General features: G+C 37.4%; 1 protein-coding gene across 3 annotated transcripts in view; it reads left to right on the forward strand.

The window, feature by feature from the left end:
* LOC132753073 (ATP synthase subunit C lysine N-methyltransferase-like) overlaps positions 1-22,858 on the forward strand; it is a 57,572-nt gene that overhangs the window by 22,145 nt on the left and 12,569 nt on the right. Inside the window, exons 2-4 of one of the 3 annotated variants that reach the window (XM_060743483.1) lie at positions 587-819; positions 11,798-11,935; positions 21,696-21,746. In XM_060743483.1, the coding sequence (XP_060599466.1) occupies positions 587-819; positions 11,798-11,935; positions 21,696-21,746 (422 nt within the window). The remainder of the gene's footprint in view (positions 1-586; positions 820-11,797; positions 11,936-21,695; positions 21,747-22,858) is intronic. The other 2 variants (XM_060743484.1, XM_060743485.1) reach the window with 2 other exon arrangements.

The following is a 22,858-nucleotide window of genomic DNA, read 5'->3' on the forward strand; positions in this document are numbered from 1 at the left end:
TGGTGCAATTTCATCCAAACTTTACAGGATTGATCAGTCAAGTCTAGTTGTGCATATTGTCAGAATTTTCCGGTTCAATGATTTTTGTCAGAGTTATGGCCCTTTCATAATTTTCATTTTTAAAGTTTGTCCGGACTACTCTTATACCACTAATGCAATTTCAATGAAACTTTACAGGATTGATCTGTAGCTCAAGTCCTTGCGCATATTGCACGGGTTTTCCGGTTGAATGATTTTGGCCGAGTTATGGCCCTTTGATAAAAAGGTGTTTTTTTCTGTGTGTTGCCAGATACACAAAAGCTTGTCCTACTTGTGCTACTCCTCATAAACTACTGGTGCAATTTCATCCAAACTTTACAGGAATGATCAGTACCAAGTCTAGTTGTGCACTGTCCATCTGTCTGTCCGTCTGTCACAAAACTTGTCCGAACACGAAATTGACCATCATGAGGCGACACATGTGATCACTGATCGCTCTTGTATTAAAATTAGATACTCATGAAAAAACCTGATCTGAGGTATTTTAGACCAGATATGTGGTATTTTCTTTGTGTCTTAGGATTACCTTTTTTTCTTTTTCGGTCAGAACCTGTAAGAGCAAAACGCCCATGGACAACACAGAGTATTGTTGTAGCAGGAGTATCAGGAACTATTGTTGTTGGAGTTTATTCATTAACTATACCTTTTGTTGCACCAGCATTTAGACGTGTATGTTTACCATTTGTACCGGCTACAACTAGCCAAGTTAGCAATGTTATGAGAGCTTTAAAAGGGAGAAAAGGGAACTTGTTGGATATTGGTAGTGGTGATGGCAGAATTGTGAGTATACAAAACAATGTTATATTATATATGTGATATTATGATTCATTGGATTAAGAAGAGTTTATTTGAACACTGAAGACAATAAGGCCAGCCTTAAAGTTATCTTAGTTTCCACTCTTGCGACTGATGCCAGTTTTGGTAGGGTAGATAAATATTTTTTTAACCCAAATATTTCTTTTTATTGGGGTGGGGGTAGATTTACACTTATGCGTCTGTCCGTTCTCATGTTGATGATTTGCACTTAGCTCAAAAATTATCAAAAATTGTTTGACCTAGAGTCATGAAACTTAAAAGGAATATTGGTTAGCATGTGTAGTTGTTAGTTGTGCACCTGGGTGTTTGCTTGTGAATTTATTCAGTATTTGTACAGTTATTGCCCTTGACTTAGTAAAAATTTGTGATTTTCTACTTGTGTCCCACGTAGCTCAAAAAGTATTTGACCTAGGGTCATGAAACTGTACAGGAATGTTGCTCAGCATGTGAAGTTGTTCACCTAGGGTTTTGCTTGTGGATTTATTCTGTCTTGTCAGAGTTATTGCCCTTGACTTACTAAAAATTTGTGTTGTGCATAGCTGAAAAAGTATTTGACCTGGAGTGAGTCTTGGACTTTATGAGTACCCAATCCCTTGACAGCCCAACCCCTTGACACCATGCTCCCTAAGACATCTCTACTTGTGACACTTAGTGTGTATGTTGCTTACATCAAGAGGCAGCTTGGCGTTACTACCCAGGTGTCTGTGACCAAGGTCAAGGTCACTGTTACTAAAATAAAAATGGAGTTTCTGCTCAATAACTTGAGTTTGCTTTGGCCTATTGACACAAAACTTGGCATCTGTGGCCGAGTGGTTAAGGTCATTGACTTTAAACCACTGGGACTCTGTGGGTTCCAATCCCGACAGGGACATTGGATTCTTTCATGTGAGGAAGCTATCCAGCTAGCTTACGGAATGTTGGTGGTTCTACTCCCCATTCGTACCTGAAACATTGCATGGAAGGGCACCTGAGGTTTTCCTCCACCAGTAAAGCTGGAAGGTCGCCATATGATGTATTCTGTGTCGGCATCACGTAAACCCAAACAAAGAGACAAACAAACACTTAACTTAGTGTATGGGTAGCTAATACCAAAAGGCAGCTTAAGATTGCTACCCAGGTGTCCTTGATCAAGGTCAAGGTCACTGTTACTTAAAATAGAAAATCCTTTTCAGCTCAATAACTTAAGTTTTTTTTGGCCTATTGACACCAAACTTAGTGTCTAAGTAGCTTACATCAAGAGGCATCTTGTAATTGCTACCTAGGTGTCAGTGGTCAAGGTAACTGTTACTTAAAATAGAAATTCTGTTTCAGCTCAGTAACTTGAGTTTGCTTTGGCCTATTGTATATGGGTAGCTTATATTAAGAGGCAGCTTGTGGTTGCTACCTAGGTGTCTGATGTCAAGGTCAATGTGGCTTAAAATAGAAGTTCAATTTCTGCTTAATAACTTGAGTTTGCTTTGGCCTATTGACACCCAGCTTGTTGTATTGGTAGCTTATATCAAGAGGCAGCATAGGATAATTGCTATCTAGATATCTGTGATTTAGGTCAATGCTACCATTACTAAAAATAGAAATTCAGTTTTCACATAATCACTTCAGTTTGCTTTGACCTATTGACACCAAACTTGGTGTGTTGGTAGCTGATATCAAGACGCTATTTGAAAATGCTATAAATGTGTCTGTGATCAAGGTCAAGGTCACTGTTACTAAAAATAGAAATTTAGCCTATTGACACCAAACTTGGTGTGTGGGTAGCTTATATCAAGAGGCAGCTTGGGATTGCTACCCAGGTGTCTATGATCAAGGTCACTTTTATTTAAAAGTAGATATTCAGTTTCAGCTCAGTAACTTGTTTGCTTTGGCCTATTGACACCAAACTGGGTTTATGAGTAGCTTATATCAAGATGCTACTGGGGATAACTACGCAGGTGACTATGATTAAGGTCAATATCTTATTGCTAAAAAAAAGAAATTCAGTTTCTGCTCAACTACTTGATTTAGTTGTGACCTATTGACAGCAGATTTGGTGCGCGGGTAGCTTATATCAGGGCACATCTTGGGATTGCTACCCAGAAATCTGTGATCAAAGTCAATGTTACTAAAAATTGAAATTCAAACTTCCGCATAATAACTTGAGTTTGCTTAGACCTATTGACACCAAATTTAGTATGTTGTAGCTTTTATCAAGACGCAACTTGGGATTGCTACCCAGGTGTCTGTGGACAAGGTTAAGGTCACTGTGGCTTAAAAAAAGAAATTCAGTTTTCACATAATTACTTGAGTTTGCTTTGATCTTTTGACACCATCCATCTGTCATTCCTTTCTCTTTTGAGTCGCATGTAGCTCAAAAGTATTTGACCTAGAGTCATAAAACTTTATAGGAATATGTTCAGCATGTGTAGTTGAGCACCTGGGTGTTTGCGTGTTGATTTATTCAGCATTTGTAGAGTAATTGCCCTTGACTTAGTAAAAATTTGCAATTGTCAACTTGTGTTTCACGTAACTCAAAAAGTACATGTATTTGACCTAGGATGATGAAACTTTACAGGAAAATAATTCATAAAATCCAATTTGTAACTTAGAATCTCTTTACTCTACGCGAATAACAAATAAAATAAAATATTTCAAAGTTGATTGTGTCATATTAATACCATAAAAATGTACCTTCTTATTCAATTGTTGTATGTATTTATTGTTTTTATCAGACATAAATAAAATGAAAAGTGCTTTTGTTATTTTTGGAATTGAAAGTTGGAATTGAAAGTTTTTGTATAATAATAAATTAATAAACTTGAGTGATGATCTGTGTTAATTTATAATTGTAACCAAACTAAGTGACAAACATTCAATTTTGGAAAAAAAACTTATTTATTTGTTACGATTTCAAATAAAATATCTACTCCAAAACCAGGAGAGACTAACAATAAACGTGTGATACTATTCGCCGGCCTCTAGTAAATCCCGGTCAAAATAAACCGGGAGAGACCGGGAATTACCGATAGGAGACCGGAGAATAGTACATCCCATTGTCTGGGGGGTAAAACGGACTTGCTACCATGCATTTTTCAAAAACTAATTTAGGTTATCTTTTAGTTGGCATAAGCTAAAAATTTTCATTCAGGGAAGAAGAGCCATTTTCAATCTACAACAGTGTTTTGTTTTCGATTCAATATATCATTCCTGTTCAACGACAAAGAAAAATAAATGATAGCAGGTAGATAAAATATTTGACATTATGTCTTTATTTGGAAGACAATAATTATCATCAGTTTTTGTTTTGTTTTGTTTTGTTTTGGGTTTTACGTCACATCGACACAGTATAGGTCATATCGCGACGTTCTAGCTTTTTACTGGTGGAGGAAGACCTCAGGTGCCCTTCCGTGCATTATTTCAGGCACGAACGGGCACCTGAGTAGAACCACCGACGTTCCGTAAGCTAGCTGGATAGCTTCCTCACATGAAAGAATCCAAAGTCCCTGTCGGGATTCGAACCCACAGCGGTGAGGGGCAAGTGGTTTGAAGTCAACGACCTTAACCACTCGGCCACGGACGCCCCTTATCATCAGTTGATACAACTGTAAGACGCAGTGTCTGCCATCTTCGAATATTGCGCGGGCAATAAAATCAGTGTACCATGTCACTAACATGTGCTTGATTCGCATAATTCTGTGTAGCTAAAGTGACTTCAGCGAACAGGTTTTATAGTACTGCTAGACCTGTTCGTCAAAATGAAAGGGACATATAAAGTTAATGGAAGCCAGAACTTAATTCCGTGTAATTCCAGTTTTTATGCCACCGCAGCATCTGCGGTGCGGTGGCATATAACGATACAACTGTGTGTGTGTTTGTGTGTTCTATATATTATATAGTGAACTTAAAAAGTCTTCTTGTGAAAAACCACTAGTCCAATTTCAACCAAACTTGGCAGGATTGATCCTTGGGTGAAGGGCTACCAAAGTTGTTCAAAGAATTTCATTCCATGCAGAAATCTGGTTGCCATGGCAACCAAAAGGAATTATAAGAATAAATTTAAAAAATCTTCTTGTAAAGACACACAAGGCCTAGAGCATAGATATTTTGCATAAGGCAATGTCTGATAGATTTTTACCGAGATTGTTCAAATTGGGGTCAAAATTGGCTCCGCCCCGAGGGTCTTTGTTTTTATACGTCCGTTTGAAAAACGGGACGTATTATGGGAACGCCCCTGGCGGGCGGGCGGGGCGGGCGGCGTCCAATTTTGTCCGGAGCATATCTCCTACATGTATGGAGGGATTTTAATGAAACTTCATATAAATGTTCACCACTATGAGGAGCAGTGTCGCGCACATGAACCAGGTCTCTAGGTCAAAGGTCAAGGTCACACTTAGAGCTCATTGAAAAATGCTTGTCCGGAGCAAAACTTCCACATGTATAGAAGGATTTCAATATTACTTGGCACAAATGTTCACCATTGTGAGGCGGAGTGTCGCGTGCAAGATTCAGGTCCTTTGGTCAAGGTCAAGGTCACACATAGAGGTCAAAGTTCAGATAAAAATATGAAGATGTGTATATGGACCATTTAGTCATCATTTATTGAGGGATTGTAACACAAATGGTCATTATGAGGACTATGGCTGTGATTCATATAATTTAGGTCAATATATACAAGGTCAAGGTCACTAAAGATGATGAAATATCCAGATTTTGTAAATAGAATTTAATCAAAGGGAGACAACAAAGTTATTACTTTGTTCATAAATGACTTACACAATTACTCCCCTTGATCTATTTTCACTTTCAATTCTAAAAAATAGAATTTAATCAAAGGGCATGAAATAATCCTCTTTCTTGGACTTGAGTATGTTCTAAAGAATGTAACATTTATTTACACATGTTTCATTCATTGGTCAAGATTCTTAACTGTGATAACTATGGTGTTCTGTAGACTTGGTATTTGTTCATAAAGATCATACAGTAATTACCTTATCAAATGTAAATACTTTCTCATAGATATTTAATTATATTTTGATTTTCAAGTAAATATCAGTTCAGCTCATTCAAAGATTAAGAATTGTAATGAAATGTATTTCCCTAGAATAAAATCTTAAATCAGAATTTTTTAGTTATTAAATTACATGTACTTTTTATACGCCCGTTTAAAAAAAGATAAAAATATGAAGATGTGTATAGGGACGATTTAATCATCATTTATTGAGGGAATGTAACACAAATGGTCATTATAATGACTACGGATGTGACACATGTACTTTAGGTCAATATATGCAAGGTCAAGGTCACTAAAGATGGTGAAATATCCAGATTTTGTCTGAAGCATATCTCCTACATGTATGGAAGAATTTTTATAATACTTTATGGAAATGTTCACCACCATGATATGTATTGCTCCATGCATGATCCAGGTCTCCAGGTCAAAGGTCAAGGTCACACTTAGAGCTCACTGAAAAACGCTTGTCCGGAGCAAAACTTCTACATTCATAGGGGGTTTTCAATATAACTTGGCACAAATGTTCACCATTGTGAGGCTGAGTGTCGCATGCAAAATTCAGATCCCTGCGACCAAAGTCAAGGTTACACATAGAGGTCAAAGTTCAGATAAAAATTTGAAGATGGTTATAGGGACCATTTAGTCATCATTTATTGATGGATTGTAGCACAAATGGTAACTATCATGACTACAGGTGTTACACATTTAATTTAGGTTAATATTTGCAAGGTCAAGGTCACTGGAGATGATTAAATATCCAGATGTTGTCCGGAGCATATTTCTACATGCATGGAGGAATTTTAATGTTACTTTTATAGAATTGTTCACCACCATGAGACGTAGTGCCCTGCATGCACATAAACCAAGTCTCTAGGTCAAAGGTGAAGGTCACAGTTAGAGCTCATAGAAAAACACTTGTCTGGAGCAAAACTTCTACATGCATAGAGGGATTTCAATATAATTTGGCACAAATGTTCATCATTGTGAGGCTGAGTGCCGTGCATAAAATTCAGGTCCCTGCGACCAAGGTCAAGGTCACACATTCTGTGCATATCTTCCCTATTGATTTGTTTTAAGGTTCATTTAACAACACAGTGCCAAGAATAAAAACTTGCTTGCTAGATAACACTTATCCATAATGCCCCCATCTCCATCTAGAGCTTTTTCGTAAACGGGCGTATTTTGTGACTATGGCACCCTTGTTTACATTATGTACATATAGTAAAAACTTAAAATACCTTCTTGTCTTAAAGATTTGATATTTGGTATATGATAATTATCATCTATAGGTCCTCTACCAAAGTTGTTCAAATTTTGCCTCTAGTATCAAAATTAGCCCCGCCCCGGGGGCCATAGGTTTTCCTTATATGTATATAGTAAAAACTTTTAAAAAATCATCTTCTCTAAATTGACAAATGCTGGAGGTTAGATATTTTGCATGATACATTGTGTAGTGAACCTCTACCAAGATTGTTCAAATTAAAGCCCTGCGGTCAAAATTGGCCCTGCCCCGGGGTCATTGATTTTCACTATGTACATATAGTAAAAAAATTAAAAATCTTATTGTCTGAAGGTACAAGGCTAAGAGCTTTGATATTTGGTATATGATATCATCTATAGGAACTCTACCAAAGTTGTTCAAATTTTGCCTCTAGTGTCAAAATTAGCCCCGCTCCGGGGCCATAGGTTTTCCTTATATGTATGTAGTGAAAACTTTAAAAAATCATCTTCTCTAAATTGACAAATGCTACAGGTTAGATATTTTGCATGAAACATTGTGTAGTGAACCTCTAGCAAGATTGTTTAAATTATAGCCCTGGGGTCAAAATTGGCCCCGCCCCGGGGGTCATTGATGTTCAGTCACTATGTACATATAGTAAAAAATTAAAAATCTTATTGTCTGAAGGTACAAGGCTTAGAGCTTTGATGTTTGCTTTATAATATCAGCCATAGGTCCTCTACCAAAGGTGCCCCTGGTGTCAAAATTGGCCCTGCCCGAGGGGCATTGATTTTCATTATGTACATATAGTAAAAACAGAAACTAAAACAAATGTTTTCTGAATTGGAGAAAGCTACAGCTTAGATATTTGACATGAAATGTTGTTTGGTGAACCTGTATCAAGATTATTTGAATTTAAACCCTTGGGTCAAAATTTTGCCTTGCCCAAGGGGACAGTGACCTACTTTCTTGTCCTTTGATGTACAGCCATGGAATTTGGATTATGTGCACAGTTTTAGTTGTAAAATTAACTTTGATATCAGGTGACCTAGATTTTGATGATGTGACCTACATGTACTTTCTTGTGCTTTGATGTGCAGCTATGAAATTTGAACCATGTGCACAGATTAAGATGTAAAGTGAACTTTGATATCAGCTGGTCTAGATTTTGACAAAGTGTCTTACTGTGTTGTCCTCTGATGTACAGTCATGGAATTTTGGCCATGTGAAATATGACCTTTACCACCAAATTCACTAGACTCAACTGCATTGATAGATTCCTACTCTGATCTTTTATTTGAATAACAAAAGATTTAACCACTAATCTGATAATAAGAATTAGATAGGTCATTGATCTATGCATTATGGCAGACTTCAATTGTATAGAAACAAAAAAGATTCTGTTAATGGGTTGGCTTAGCATTTTTCACAAATGCAATCTTGTTTTTTTTGTGCTGTCAATAAAATGACTGAACATTTTCGATTATATCGTTCAGGCTTGCCTGGAGGCAAACGGGCGTTTGAATTTCAAACAAAGCTAGTTTCAGTATTAATTTTCAAAAAAAAATGTCCATCAGTACACGTATATATCTGGTACGTTTTGCGTAATACGTCATGTAATTATGCATAAGCTATATTCATCGTCTTCAGCGAATATACTGACAATAGTCGAGAATAATCGTTAATGTTCGCTGGTTAAGTAAAGAGTAAGTTATTATCGTTAATTTCCGTTAGAAATACATGTGTTTTTAAATTGACTGTTTAGATTATACATGACTTTGTTTAGATTATGTGATTACATGTCTGAAGTAAACATGATCTGCCACGCTTCCTTTTAGATGTTTGTTTTTAGCTCACCTGTCACAAAGTGACAGGGTGAGCTTTTGTGATCGCTTTTCGTCCGGCGTCCGTCCGTCGTCCGTCCGTCCCTCGTCCGTCCGTAAACTTTTGCTTTAAATGACTTCTCCTCATAAACCACTGAGCCAATTTCATCCAAGTTTCACAGGAATGTTCCTTTGGTGGTCACCTTTAAAAATTGTTCAAAGAATTTAATTCCATGCAGAACTCTGGTTGCCATGGCAACCGAAAGAAAAATCTTTAAATATCTTCTTTTAAACAACCCTAAGAGCTAGAGCTTAGATATTTGGCATGAAACATCTTCTAGTGAGTGTCTACCAAGTTTGTTCAAATAAAAGCCCTGGGGTCAAAATTGGCCCCGCCCCAGGGGGTCATCGATTTTCCCTATATGCATATAGTAAAAACTTAAAAAATCTTCTTTTGAACCCAAAGAGCTAGAGCTAAGATATTTGGCATGAAACATCTTCTAGTGAGTGTCTACCAAGTTTGTTCAAATAAAAGCCCTGGGGTCAAAATTGGCCCCGCCCCGGGGGGGTCATTGATTTTCCCTATATGCATATAGTAAAAACTTAAAAAATCTTCTTTTAAAGAACCGTAAGAGCTAGAGCTTAGATATTTGGCATGAAACATTTTCTAGTGAGTGTCTACCAAGTTTGTTCAAATAAAAGCCCTGGGGTCAAAATTGGCTCCGCCCCAGGGGGTCATTGATTTTCCCTATATGCATATAGTAAAAACTTAAAAAATCTTCTTTTAAAGAACCCAAAGAGCTAGAGCTAAGATATTAAGCATGAAACATCTTCTAGTGAGTGTCTACCAAGTTTGTTCAAATTAAAGCCCTGGGGTCAAAATTGGCCCCGCCCCGGGGGGTCATTGATTTTCCCTATATGCATATAGTAAAAACTTAAAAAATCTTCTTTTAAAGAACCATAAGAGCTAGAGCTTAGATATTTGGCATGAAATGTCTTCTAGTGAATGTCTACCAAGTTTGTTCAAATAAAAGCCCTGGGGTCAAAATTGACCCCGCCCCAGGGGGTCATAGATTTTCCCTATATGCATATAGTAAAAACTTAAAAAATCTTCTTTTAAAGAACCCAAAGAGCTAGAGCTAAGATATTTAGCATGAAACATCTTCTAATGAGTGTCTACCAAGTTTGTTCAAATAAAAGCCCTGGGGTCAAAATTGGCCCGCCCCGGGAGGTCATTGATTTTCCCTATATGCATATAGTAAAAACTTAAAAAATCTTCTTTTAAAGAACTCAAAGAGCTAGAGCTAAGATATTTAGCATGAAACATCTTCTAATGGGTGTCTACCAAGTATGTTCAAATAAAAGCCCTAGGGTCAAAACTGGCCCCGCCCAGGGGGGGGGGGGGGTCATTGATTTTCCTTATATGTGTATAGCAAAAACTTAAAAATCTTCTTTGAAAAAACCCAAATAGCTAGAGTTTAGATATTAAGCATGAAATATCTTTAAGTAAATATTTACAAAGTTTGTTCAAATAAAAGTCCGGGGGTCAAAACTGGCCCTGCCCCAGGGGTGCCATTGTTTTTAACTATATGTGTATAGTAAAAACTTTAAAAATCTTCTTTTAAAAAACCCAATGAGCTAGAACTTAGATGTTTAGCATGAAACATCTTCTTATGGGTGTCTTCCAAGTCTGTTCAAATAAACAAATAAAAGCCCTTGGGTAAAAATTGGCCCGGGGGTGGGGGGGGGGCTATATACAGGTGAGCGACCTCAGGGCCATCATGGCCCTCTTGTTATATTTAAAAAGCAATACTGCAGTAGATAGATGAGTTGGTTTCAGTAAAAAAAAAAAGAGAATTTTATTACAGAAGTGACTGATTGATTTTCCATGGTTTTGATCAAGCAATAAAAAGACTGAGCAAAAAATGTTTTGTGCCTGTGATAATCTGCCCAGGTCTTTAACTTCGCTTATATTACTAATTTACTTATGATAGAAAAAAATTACTAAAAGCACAGACACTTGGGCTGATGAGCTAAAAACGCCTTTAAAATCCAAATAAAATGTATATTTGTCCATCCCAGGACATGCACAGATCATTTATTTCTTTGTTTACTTTTTAAAGTATTTTCAACAAAGAAAATTCCTAGTCTTTAGGAATTTATGTAAGATTCAAGGAATTTACCACAGATGTTAATGATTTTGTTCCACAAGATAAATTCCAAGTAATTCCTAAAGACTAGGAATTTTGCAAAATCTTAAGTCTTAGAAATCTTAGAAAATGAATTACAATTCCTATTACTGCTTAGAAATTGATGAATTGTGAGAAAATTATAAGAAATGCCTAGTTCTCAGTAACTGGTAATTCCTAGGACATACTAGAATAGCCAAGACTGGCTTTAACATTCTGGAATTTTCTAGGATAACTACTAGGAAATACTGGGATTTTTTAAATACCATTATATATTTCTGCCAAAATTTTCCCAATATTGATTTTCCTGAAATATTTTGGCTCATCTGGAGGCGTGCAGCTTTAAAGAACTTGGAACTTTTCCAATAAATTTACTTAAATAGAGAAAAGTTGAATAGTAACTTGTACATATTCATCCTGAGAAAATTTGATCTGTTGATAATCTGTTGTATAAACATAATTTTCTTATTAGGCAGGGAAACTTCACACATAACTAGATTCAGACAAACTATAAGAACTCAAATGATTCATTCATTGACATAAGTGAATGGCCAATGGCCCTTTAGAATGATGCTGTGGTTCTAATCGGTAGGGGACTTATGAATTGCTTGCAATACAATGATAAATGATAATTGCTTGTTAACTTAAATTATTGATAAATATTGGTTATTGATATTTATCCTTTACAGGTGAACATTAACACATTATGCAAACTCTTGTTCTTTAGGTTATAGAAGCCAGTAAAAATGGTTTTGATAGTGCAGGTGTAGAACTGAATTATTGGCTTGTGTTGTATTCAAGATATAAAACATGGAGAGAAGGACAGAGAGCAAGGACTAAATTTTATAAACAAGATCTTTGGAAGGTATTTGTAAACTGAGAGCTAAAATACCCTTTTAATGTCAATTTTAAAAATCAGTGGGATAAGAAAATAAACAAGCACCAAACCCATTGTAAATTAACCCTCCCATTTAAAAGGCATTCATGGTTACTTCAGTGTGATACTGATACCGAAATGTATGTATATGTGGTTACAAAAGACAACATAAAATTCTGCTTTAAAGCTATGAGTTATTAGTGCATCGGTACTTATTTATAAAGTAATAGTGTCATGTGATACAGGTAAATTTTTTACCTGTAAAAAGCGACTTGTCATGGGTCACTGGAGTGATATGCTTGTATATCTTCGGCCTCTGGCCTAATTCCAATAATGTCCCCCATCCTTCACAGCATGTGCTTGGATGGGGGTTCCATTTTTACTATGTGCACAATTTCAGGTGTAGAACTAAAATTTGATATCAAATTACATTACCTAAATATTGACCCTAGTGACCTTCTTCCTTGTTTTTGATGTACAGCTATTTTGTTTGTTTGTTTGTTTGATTGAATTTTACATCACACCAACACAGTATAGGTCATACTGTATAGCTATGAAATAAGGACCATGTATATAGTATAATTATTGTATTTGTCTTCGCTGTCTGTCCGTCCTTTTCTCCGTCGTCCGCATTAAGCTTGTCCAGCCTTCACAGGTCAAACTTCAGGTGGGATTTCAACCAAACTTTACAGGAGTGATCAGTACCATCCTTTGTTATGCACATCACTGGCATGTTCCTCTTCACTGCACAAAATGGCCCCAAAGCTAAAAATAGAAAAATCCTGTCAGGCCTTCACAGGTCAAACTACTGGTGTGATTTCAACCAAACTTTACAGGAGTGATCAGTGGTCCATTCCTAGTATCACTGACAGGTTCCGCTTCGCTGCACAAAATGGCCACCAGAGCTTAAAATATAAAAATATTGTCTGGCCTTCACAGGGAAAACTACTAGTGGGATTTGAACTAAACTTTACAGGAGTGATCAGTACCATCCCTAGTTGTGCACATCGCAGGCACGTCCCTCTTCGTTGCACAAAAAGGCCAACAGAGCTAAAAAAAATCTTGTCCGGCTTTCACAGGTCAAACTACTGGTGGGATTTCAATTAAACATTAAAAGAGTTATCAGTACCATCCCTAGTTGTGCAAATGGCAGCCAGAGCTGTAAATAGAAAAATCTTATCCAGCTTTCACAAGTCAGTCTGCTGGTGGCAGTTCAATGAAAACTGCACAGCAATGTTTAGTACCATCCCAAGTTGTGCATAGCACGGCATGTACTCCTTGCTGCATAAAATGGCCACCAGAGCTATCAATAGAAAAGTCTTGTATGCTTTTCACAGGTCAAGCTTCTTGTGGGATTTCAATGAAACTTCACATGAGTGATTATTACCATCCCTAGTTGTGCATATTGCCAGCATGTATGCCTTGCTGCACAAAATGGCTGCCAGAGCTAAATATAGAAAAATCCTGTCGGGCTATTAGAGGTCAAACTGCAGGTGGGATTTCCACCAAAATTTACTGGAGTGATCAGAATCATACATAATTTTGGGAGACATAAGTTTTTGTGACAAAAACCCTTCTAGTTAAAAATACTTTATGCATAAAGTATGGTCTAGTGACCAAAATCTTTCAAATTGTTATAATAAACACTAGCTTTCACTGCTTTTCACAAATAACAGTCTGTCCTTAGGTAAGCCCTGTGGGGCTAATTGCCTCATTGTTATCCCCCGTGGATGGAATCGGGAGGGGGATTATTGTGTTGGCGTTGTCCGTCCCTCCGGGCTATTTAAGAGAAGTAGGGGGCCATCTAACTGTAAACAGAACAAAAGAGAGCAATAGAATTCATTCTGTATCAATAGAATAAGAGGCAATGACCCTCTATTAAACAAAAGAAAATAACAAAAGAAATGGCCCCTTTTTAAGTGGCACTTCTGTCTGTCCTTCTGTATTTCGTTTCCACGCTAGTTCTCTGCAATTACTGGCTGGAATTCAATGAAACTTTATGGGAATCATCAATATCAAGAGGAGATGCGCATATCGTCGGCTTGTTCCAGTCAGACCTTTTAACTCAGAGTTATGGCCCTTGATTAGTTAAACATTATGCATATAGAGCAGAAAACTTTCCGCGCTACTTCTCTGCAACTACTGGCTGGACTTCAACGAAACTTTATGGGAACCTTTAATACCAAGAGGAGATGGGCATATCGTCTTCTTCTTCGGGTCAGACACTTTAACTCAGAGTCATGGCCCTTGATTAGTTATGCAGTATGCATTAAAAGAGCAAAAATCGTTTCGCCCTACTTCCCTGCAACTACTGGCTCGAATTCAACAAAACTTTATTGGAACCTTCAATACCAAGAGGAGATGCGCATATCTTTGCCTTGTTCCTGTCAGACACTTTAAGGGACTCCACTGAGGTTTAAAAGCCTAACATAACATTTGAATGTCGTACATAAATGAGCTTGGGCACTTTAAACAGAAATATATGCAAAGATCATTAATAAATATACCCTGAAATAGATTGTAAATCGTATTTTTATGCTTTTCTTAGCCCGATTTGAGAGAAAAGCGTTTAAACGCTTTTCATTTTGGGGCATTTTTTACAATTTGAATAATTATTCTTGAAAAACGAAGTGCGCGAATGATCTGAAATTTTGCACAAAGATTAGTGGTCTAAACCAACATCAAATGGTACATTTATCTGGAAAAAATATTTTCACTCCCATCATGTTAAAAAACCTCAGTGGAGTCCCTTTAACTCAGAGTTATGGCCCTTGATAAGTTATGCAGTATGCATATAGAATAATAATCGTTTCCGCGCTACTTCTCTGCAACTACTGGCTGGAATTCAACGAAATTTTATTGGAACCTTCAATACCAAGAGGAGATGGGCATATCATTGCCTTGTTCCGGTCAGACACTTTAACTCAGAGTTATGGTCCTTGATTAATTAAACAGTATGCATATAGAACAATAATTTTTTCCGCGCTACTTCTCTGCAACTACTGGCTGGAATTCAACGAAACTTTATGGGAACCTTCAATACCAACAGGAGATGTGCATATCGTTGCCTTGTTCCGGTCAGACACTTAAATCAAAGTAATAGCCCTTGATTAGTTATGCAGTATGCATATAGAGCAATAATCGTTTCCGCGCTACTTCTCTGCAACTACTGGCTGGAATTCAACGCAAACTTTATGGGAATCATCAATATCAAGAGGAGATGCGCATATCGTCGGCTTGTTCCAGTCAGACCCTTTAACTCAGAGTTATGGTCCTGGATTATTAATCGATATGCATATAGAACAATAATCATTTCCGCGCTACTTCTCTGCAACTACTGACAGGAAGTTAATGAAACTTTCTGGGAACCTTCAATACCAAGAGGAGATGTGCATATCGTCGCTTTGTTCAGTTCAGACACTTTAACTCATAGTTATTGCCCATGATTAGTTATGCAGTATGCATATAGGGGAAACTTTATGGAATTTTCAATACCAAGAGGAGATGCGCATATCATCGCCTTGTTCCGGTCAGACACTAATTCAGAGTTATGGTCCTTGATTAGTTATACAGTATGCATATAGAGTAATAATTGTTTCCACGCTACTTCTCTGCAACTACTGGCTGGAATTCAATTAAACTTTATGGGAACCATTAATACCAAGATGAGATGTGCATAATTTGTTGCCTTGTTCAGACCAGACCCTTCGTTACAGAGTTATGGCCCTTGATTAGTTATGTAGTATGCATATAGAGCAATATTTATTTGCAATTGCTGTATTGATTTCAACAAAACTTTATGGGAACCATAGGTACAAAAAGGCAATATACATCTCATTGCCATGTCCAGATATTACTATTTAACACCGAGTTAATTAAGGCTCTGTTATTGCCCTGAATATTTATTATGTACAAAGAATATTACTGTTTACGCCATGATAAATATATAAATGAAGCCTGATGTCTTCAGTTGTGTGTTGGTAATAACCAGTACTCGGCGGGGGATATAAATTCAACGAATTTGCTTGTTTATATTATAGCCCTTCAGTTAAAATTGGTCCTGCCACGGGGGTCATGCTTTTTTCTTTTTTTTAATAAATCCTCTAATATATCCTTGAAAACCTTACGATATTTATTATTATACCCCCGCACAACAAAGTTGTAAGGGGGGTATACTGGAATCAGCTTGTCTGTCTGTCTGTCCGTCGGTTTTTTCTTGTCCTCCCAATAACTTAAGATTCCTTTGACCCACAGTCTTCATATTTGGCATAGAGATAAGTCATGATTAGTAGATGACCCCTATTGATTAGGAGGTCACCAGGTCAAAGGTCAAGGTCACAGGGGCCTTGAAACCGCCTCCATGGTCGAGGGGTTAGAGTCGATGACTTCTAATCCAGTTACCTCTCTGGCGTGGGTTCGATCCCCGGGAGATGCTTTGGTAGTTAAGTGCGGAGGAAGGTAGTCTAGTACTGGTGTAACTCTCCAGGAACGATGATAAGGAAACAACCCGCCTTTATGACTGAAATAATGTTGGGAAAAGGCGTAAAATGAAACAAACACAGGGGCATTGACTTCAAAAAGCTTGTCCGCCCAATAACTTAAGATTCCTTTGACCCACAGTCTTCACATTTGGCATGGAGGTTAGTCATGATTAGAAGATGACCCCTATTGATTAGGAGGTCACCAGGTCAAAGGTCAAGGTCACAGGGGCCTTGAAACCGCCTCCGTGGTCGAGGGGTTAGAGTCGATGACTTCTAATCCAGTTACCTCTCTGGCGTGGGTTCGATCCCCGGGAGATGCTTTGGTAGTTTAGCGCGGAGTAAGGTAGTCTAGTACTGGTGTAACTCTCCAGGAACGATGGTTAGGAAACTACCCGCCTATATGACTGAAATACTGTTGGGAAAAGGCGTAAAATGAAACAAACAAATACAGGGGCCTTGACTTCAAAAAGCTTGTCTGTCCAATAACTTAAGATTCATTTGGCCCACAGTATTCATATTTGGCACGGAGGTTAGTTATGATTAGTAGATGACCCTTATTGATTATGAGGTCACAAGGTCAAAGGTCAAGGTCACAGTGGCTTTGACTTCAAAAAGCTTGTCCGCCAAATAACTTCTGATTCCTTTGACCCACAGTCTTCATATTTGGCATTGAGGTTAGTCATGATTAGTAGATGACCCCTATTGATTTTAAGGTGACCAGGTCAAGGTCACAGTGGCCTTGACTTCAAAAAGCTTGTCCGCCCAATAACTTAAGATTCCTTTGACCCACAATCTTCATATTTGGCATGGAGGTTAGTCATGATTAGTAGATGACCCCTATTGATTTTGAGATCACCAGGTTAATGGTCACGGTCAGAAGGGCCTTGACTTAAGAAAGCTTATCTGCCCAATAACTTAGAATCATTTGATCCACAGTCTTCATATTTGGCATGGAGGTTGATCATGACCATTGAGTGACCCTACAGATTTTGAAGTCAATGCCTTTAGTTCAAAAATCTTTCCCGCAGAAGAATGCTTTGGTCAACAGTCTTCATATTTAGTATTGAGGTTGGTTATGACTATAAGATGACCTCTATTGATTTTTAGGTGACTGTGTCAAAGGTCAAGGTCACGGAGGCTTTTATTACAATAAGCTTGTCTGCTCAAATGCTTAAGAATGCCCGTCCACAGTGTATTGATTTGGCAAAGCTGCATGAATGGTGGGGGTTGCGGGGCAATTGAAGTCATTCAGTGGCAGTTTCAGTTTTGAGGTCAGTAGGTCAAAGGTAAAGGTCACTTTGATCTTTGCCACTAAAAACATGTAGAATACATAACTTAGCAAAGCACTGGCTTACTTCTCTCAGATTTTGCTGGGAGGTTGTCCTTGAGCTCTAAATGACTACTGTTAATTCTGACAAGGTGGTATGCGAGGGTATTAACGCCATGACAGTGGCAGTTCTAATTACAATAAGCTCGTCTGCTCAAATGCTTAAAAATGCCTGTCCACAGTGTATTGAGTTTTACATTTTCACATTTGAAGCATATAATTATGTTCTCATATATTCATCATAAAACACCCCAGGCAAAGCTGCATGAATGGGGGGGGGGGTATTCAAGTCATGCAGTGGCAGTTTCAGTTTTGAGGTCAGTAGGTCAAAGGTAAAGGTCACTTTGATCTTTGCCACTAAAAACATGTAGAATACATAACTTAGCAATGCACTGGCTTACTTCCCTCAGATTTGGCTGGGAGGTTGTCCTTGAGCTCTAAATGACCACTGTTGATTCTGACAAAGTGGTATGCGGGGGTATTAACGCCATGACAGTGCCAGTTCTAGTTAAACATAGTCTTGTGGACCTGAGCAAATATTATTCAAATTGTAGCCCTTGAGTCAAAATTAGCCCAATCCAGGAGAAACATAGATTTTCCTTATTTATGACAACCAGTTGATATCCATAGTAACCATTAACTCGCATAGCAACCATTGACTTTCAATAGCAACCATTGACTTTCAATAGCAACCGTTGACTTTCAATAGCAACCAGGGACTTTCCATATGAACCACTGAGCTCCATTGCAATAATTCCATAGCAGTCAGTGAAATTGCAACCATTGTCTTTCCATAGCAACAATTGTTTTCCATAGCAACCCCTTAGTTTTCTATAGCAACAGTGATTTCCATAGCAACCATTGACTTCCCATTACAATATGTGACTTTCCCTAGCAACCATTGACTTTCCATAACAACCAGAGATTTTCCATAGCAACCACTGAGTTTCATTGCATTCAATGACTTTTCATAGCAGTCAGTGAAATCCCATAGCAACCTTTGACTTTCCATAGCATTCAGTGACTTCCCATAGCAACCAGTGACTTACATGGCAACCATTGATATTAAATGGCAACCAAAAACCTCTTTAGCAACCAGTGACTTGCCACAGCAACCATTGCATCTCCATGGCAATCATTCACTTTCTTTGCAACCAGTAACCAATATTTCAACCATTGTCTATTCATAGCAACCATTGATTTCCATAGCAACCCCTAACTTTTATAACAACAGTGATTTCCATAGCAACCATTGACTTCCCATAGCAACCATTGACTATCCACAGCAAGCTGTTAAGTGCACATTGTCTTTCATTTGAAATGCTTTTATATTCACTAGACACTCCTTCATTATGGCACTGTTCAATTGTATAGAAAAAAAGCTACATCTGTTCCTTTTATTTAGTGTTGTATTAATGCGGTGGCATAGCATTTTTCACAAATGCAATCTTGTTTTTATAGATCATATCCTCTTGTGAGTGTTTAAGGGCAATCACCACCCTCATATTTTAGAAAATGTACAGTTTACTATCCAACAGTAAGAAAAAGAGCTCTTTGGACAGCTGTTGTTGTTTTAAGAGCTACAGCTATGACATTTGGACTAAATGGGAACTTTCAGATGCAGAATTTAATTATGCCCCCCTCCAAAGAAGTGGGGGTATATTGCTTTGCATTTGTCTGTCGGTCTGTCCGTTGACCAAATGGTTTCTGAGTGATAACTAAAGAACGCTTAGGCCTAGGAACTTCAAACTTGGTATCATGAGTGTACATGACCAGCAGATGACCCCTATTGATTTTGGGGTCAAGGGGTGGAAGGTCAAGGTCACATTGACCTAATAGATAAAAACAATTTCCGATCAATAATTAAAGAATGCTTAGGCCTAGGAACTTCAAACTTGGTATGATGATTGTTCATGACCAGCAGATGACCCCTATTGATTTTGGGTCAAGGAGTCAAAGGTCAATGTCACATTGACCTTGTAGGTAAAAACGGTTTTTGAGTGATAACTGGAAAACGCTTAGGCCTAGACATCAAACTTGGTATGATGGTTGTTCATGACAAGCAGATGACCCCTATTGATTTTGTGATAAAGGGAACAAAGGTCAAGGTCACATTAACCTTGTAGGTAAAAAAGGTTTCTTATCTGTAACTAAAGAAAGCTTAGGCCTAGGAACTTCAAACTTTGTATGATGATTGTTCTTGACCAGCAGATGACCCCTATTGATTTTGGGGTCAAGGGGTCAGAGGTCAAGGTCACATTGACCTTGTAAGTAAATACAGTTTCCAATCAATAATTAAAGAACGCTTAGGCCTAGTAACTTCATACTTGGTTTGATGATTGTTCATGACCAGCAGATGACCCCTATTGATTTTGGTGTCAAGGAGTCAAAGGTCAAGGTCACATTTACCTTGTAGGTAAAAAACGGTTTCCGATCAATAACTAGATAACCAATGGGCTGTTGGCCCTCAAACTTGGTAGGTGCATTGGACTGGACCAGTAGATGATTCCTATTGATTTTGGGGTCAAGGGGTCAAAGATCAAGGTTGCATTGACCTTGTGGATAAAAAGGTTTCCTATCAATAACTTGACAAGCTATGGGTTTTTGGCCCTGAACTTTTGAAGGTGCATTGGTCTTGGCCAGTAGATGACCCCTAATGATTTTTGGGTCAGGGGAACAAAGGTCAAGGCATTGACCTTGTATTTCAAAATGGTTTTCTATGAGGGGTTAGAGTCGATGACTTCTAATCCAGTTACCTCTCTGGCGTGGGTTCAATCCCCGGGAGATGCTTTGGTAGTTTAGCACGGAGGAAGGTTGTCTAGTACTGGTGTTACTCTCAAGGAACGATGGTTAGGAAACTACCCACCTATATGACTGGAATACTGTTTGGAAATGGCGTAAAATGAAACAAACAAACCAACAAACAAAATTTATCAATAACTGGACAACCCATGAACCCTTGACCTTCAAGCTTTACAGATGCATTGCTTTTGGTCAGAAGATGACGTCAATGGATTATGTGGCGTTAAGGGGTCAAAGGTCAAGATCACATTGACCTTATAGGTACCAACGCTTTCTGATCAATATCCCAACTCATTGGCCCTTTACCTTCAAACTTCACAGGTGCATTGGTCTTTGCCAGTAGATAACCCCTATTTATTTAGGGTCAAAGGTCAATGTCATGTTGACCTTGTATGAAAGACTGTTTCTGACCATTAATTCAACAACTCAAGTTGCCTTGATTGATATTTTTTTTATTAAACAAAAAATCTTTTCGGTATACACATTTCAAGGTCTTATGTAATATAACAAATTGGCTGTCATTAATGAGGCCTACATGATTCATAAAATTTTTGCATACCGGTATATTATTTGGTAAGATTTGAAATAACTTTGTCATAAAATTGCTGCACACAACCTTTGCGGTCACAATTGCCTGGTGACTATTCATGACTAATTATTAACCCTTATTGATTTTTTGGTCACATTACTAATTGGCTGCCGATAGGGGCATACATGTTATATAAACATATCTTGTTTTGAAATAAGTTGAACTAAAATTTTTCTGTGTGGCCTTTCTAGCTCACCAAAAACAAAGGTTCTGGGGTGTTATAAATAGATATGGTATTGAAATATCAATAGACTTGTTAATGTTTCAAATTTGGTTCTATATAATGTGACATTGCCATATCGGTTAGGGGATTTTTATTGCTACAAATGCTTTAAGTATTTTGACATGAAAAAAACCTGTTGCATACTTGCTATGTAAATATCTATAAGATTGTAGTATGTTAGACCTGAGAAACCTGACAGACCTGAGAAATAAGGGGTTAAATCTTCTTTTCATATTCATGTAAATTACATTAGGAAAAAACAACAAAGAAAGACAGCAAATATTATTATCTTTACTCATGTTATGCTTTTTTGTTTTCTTTTACAGACGGACATGTCCAAGTATGAAAATATAGTTGTTTTTGGTGTAGATTCATTGGTCAGTATGTTTTATGCTAATAATATGCATTTAATATTACTGTTCGCTTAAACTTGGAGGGCCTGAGAAATAGATAGTTCCAGCCAACTGAGAATGGACTATTATCACGTAGGACATAGGTCTAAATGTTTTCCAGCTAACATCGGTCGAATGATAAATACTTCAACATAATTGTTTGTTAGTACATCAGTTCGTAGAATACGTCATTTCTTGTAATTATTAACAAATGAGTATTAACGGTAAACTGTTATTCTATATTTATGCATATTGTAATTGGTTGAGTTCGATTGGATAAACATTTTCCAAACTTGAACAATGTTCAAAATAATTTATTAATTTATTATGGGATAAATTTTATTATAAACAATAAATTAAAATGTTTAAAAAATCATTTTACAGCAGCATCTATTTGTAGTCATTTACTAGAATAAACACACATACAAGTATCTTTATATAAACAGATAACATGGTTACAATACACATTACATATACCGCGGCTGTAATTAAAGTTGTCCGGGTAAACGTGATTTATGGATCTTTGCACATTTCCTTTACTATGAAATTATTGAATTGAATTGATATTTCATGACTTATTAGCTCACCAGAACTGAAGGTTCAGGGGGAGCTATTAGTATCAAATGTGGATGCTCCGGCGTTGTGCAGATTTACCTCAAATTTGGTCTGTAGCATCCTTGTGACAGTCACACTTTAATTTAATTATGTCATGTCAATTGGCCCTTTTAGGGTTTAACCACTTCTCCTACTGAACTAATTGATAGATGGTCACCAAACTTTGTCTGTAGCATTCTTGGGTAGTCTTTTATCAAATTTGCTCATTTGAATTTGATTGGACCGTTTAAGTTGTCACGAAAGCTAAAAAAAATGGAAAAACCTTTAAACATCTTCTGCTGTTTACCCATTTAATTTTTTGGTACTGGAGTCTGGAAACAGATAATGTGTAACAATTGTAATTATTATATTCCTTTTTTGTGTGTGTTCTGACAATTCAGCAGTTTGTCCATCTGTAAGCTGTCAAATGTAAGCTTCAATATACAAATACTGTAGTAGTATGTTTTGTGCAAGGTCATTGTCCAAAGGTCAAGGTTAGACTT

Source organism: Ruditapes philippinarum, unplaced genomic scaffold (genome assembly GCF_026571515.1).
Source record: "Ruditapes philippinarum isolate M1 unplaced genomic scaffold, ASM2657151v2 ctg44_1_1_1_1, whole genome shotgun sequence".
In the NCBI taxonomy this organism is placed as follows: Eukaryota; Metazoa; Mollusca; class Bivalvia; order Venerida; family Veneridae; genus Ruditapes; species Ruditapes philippinarum.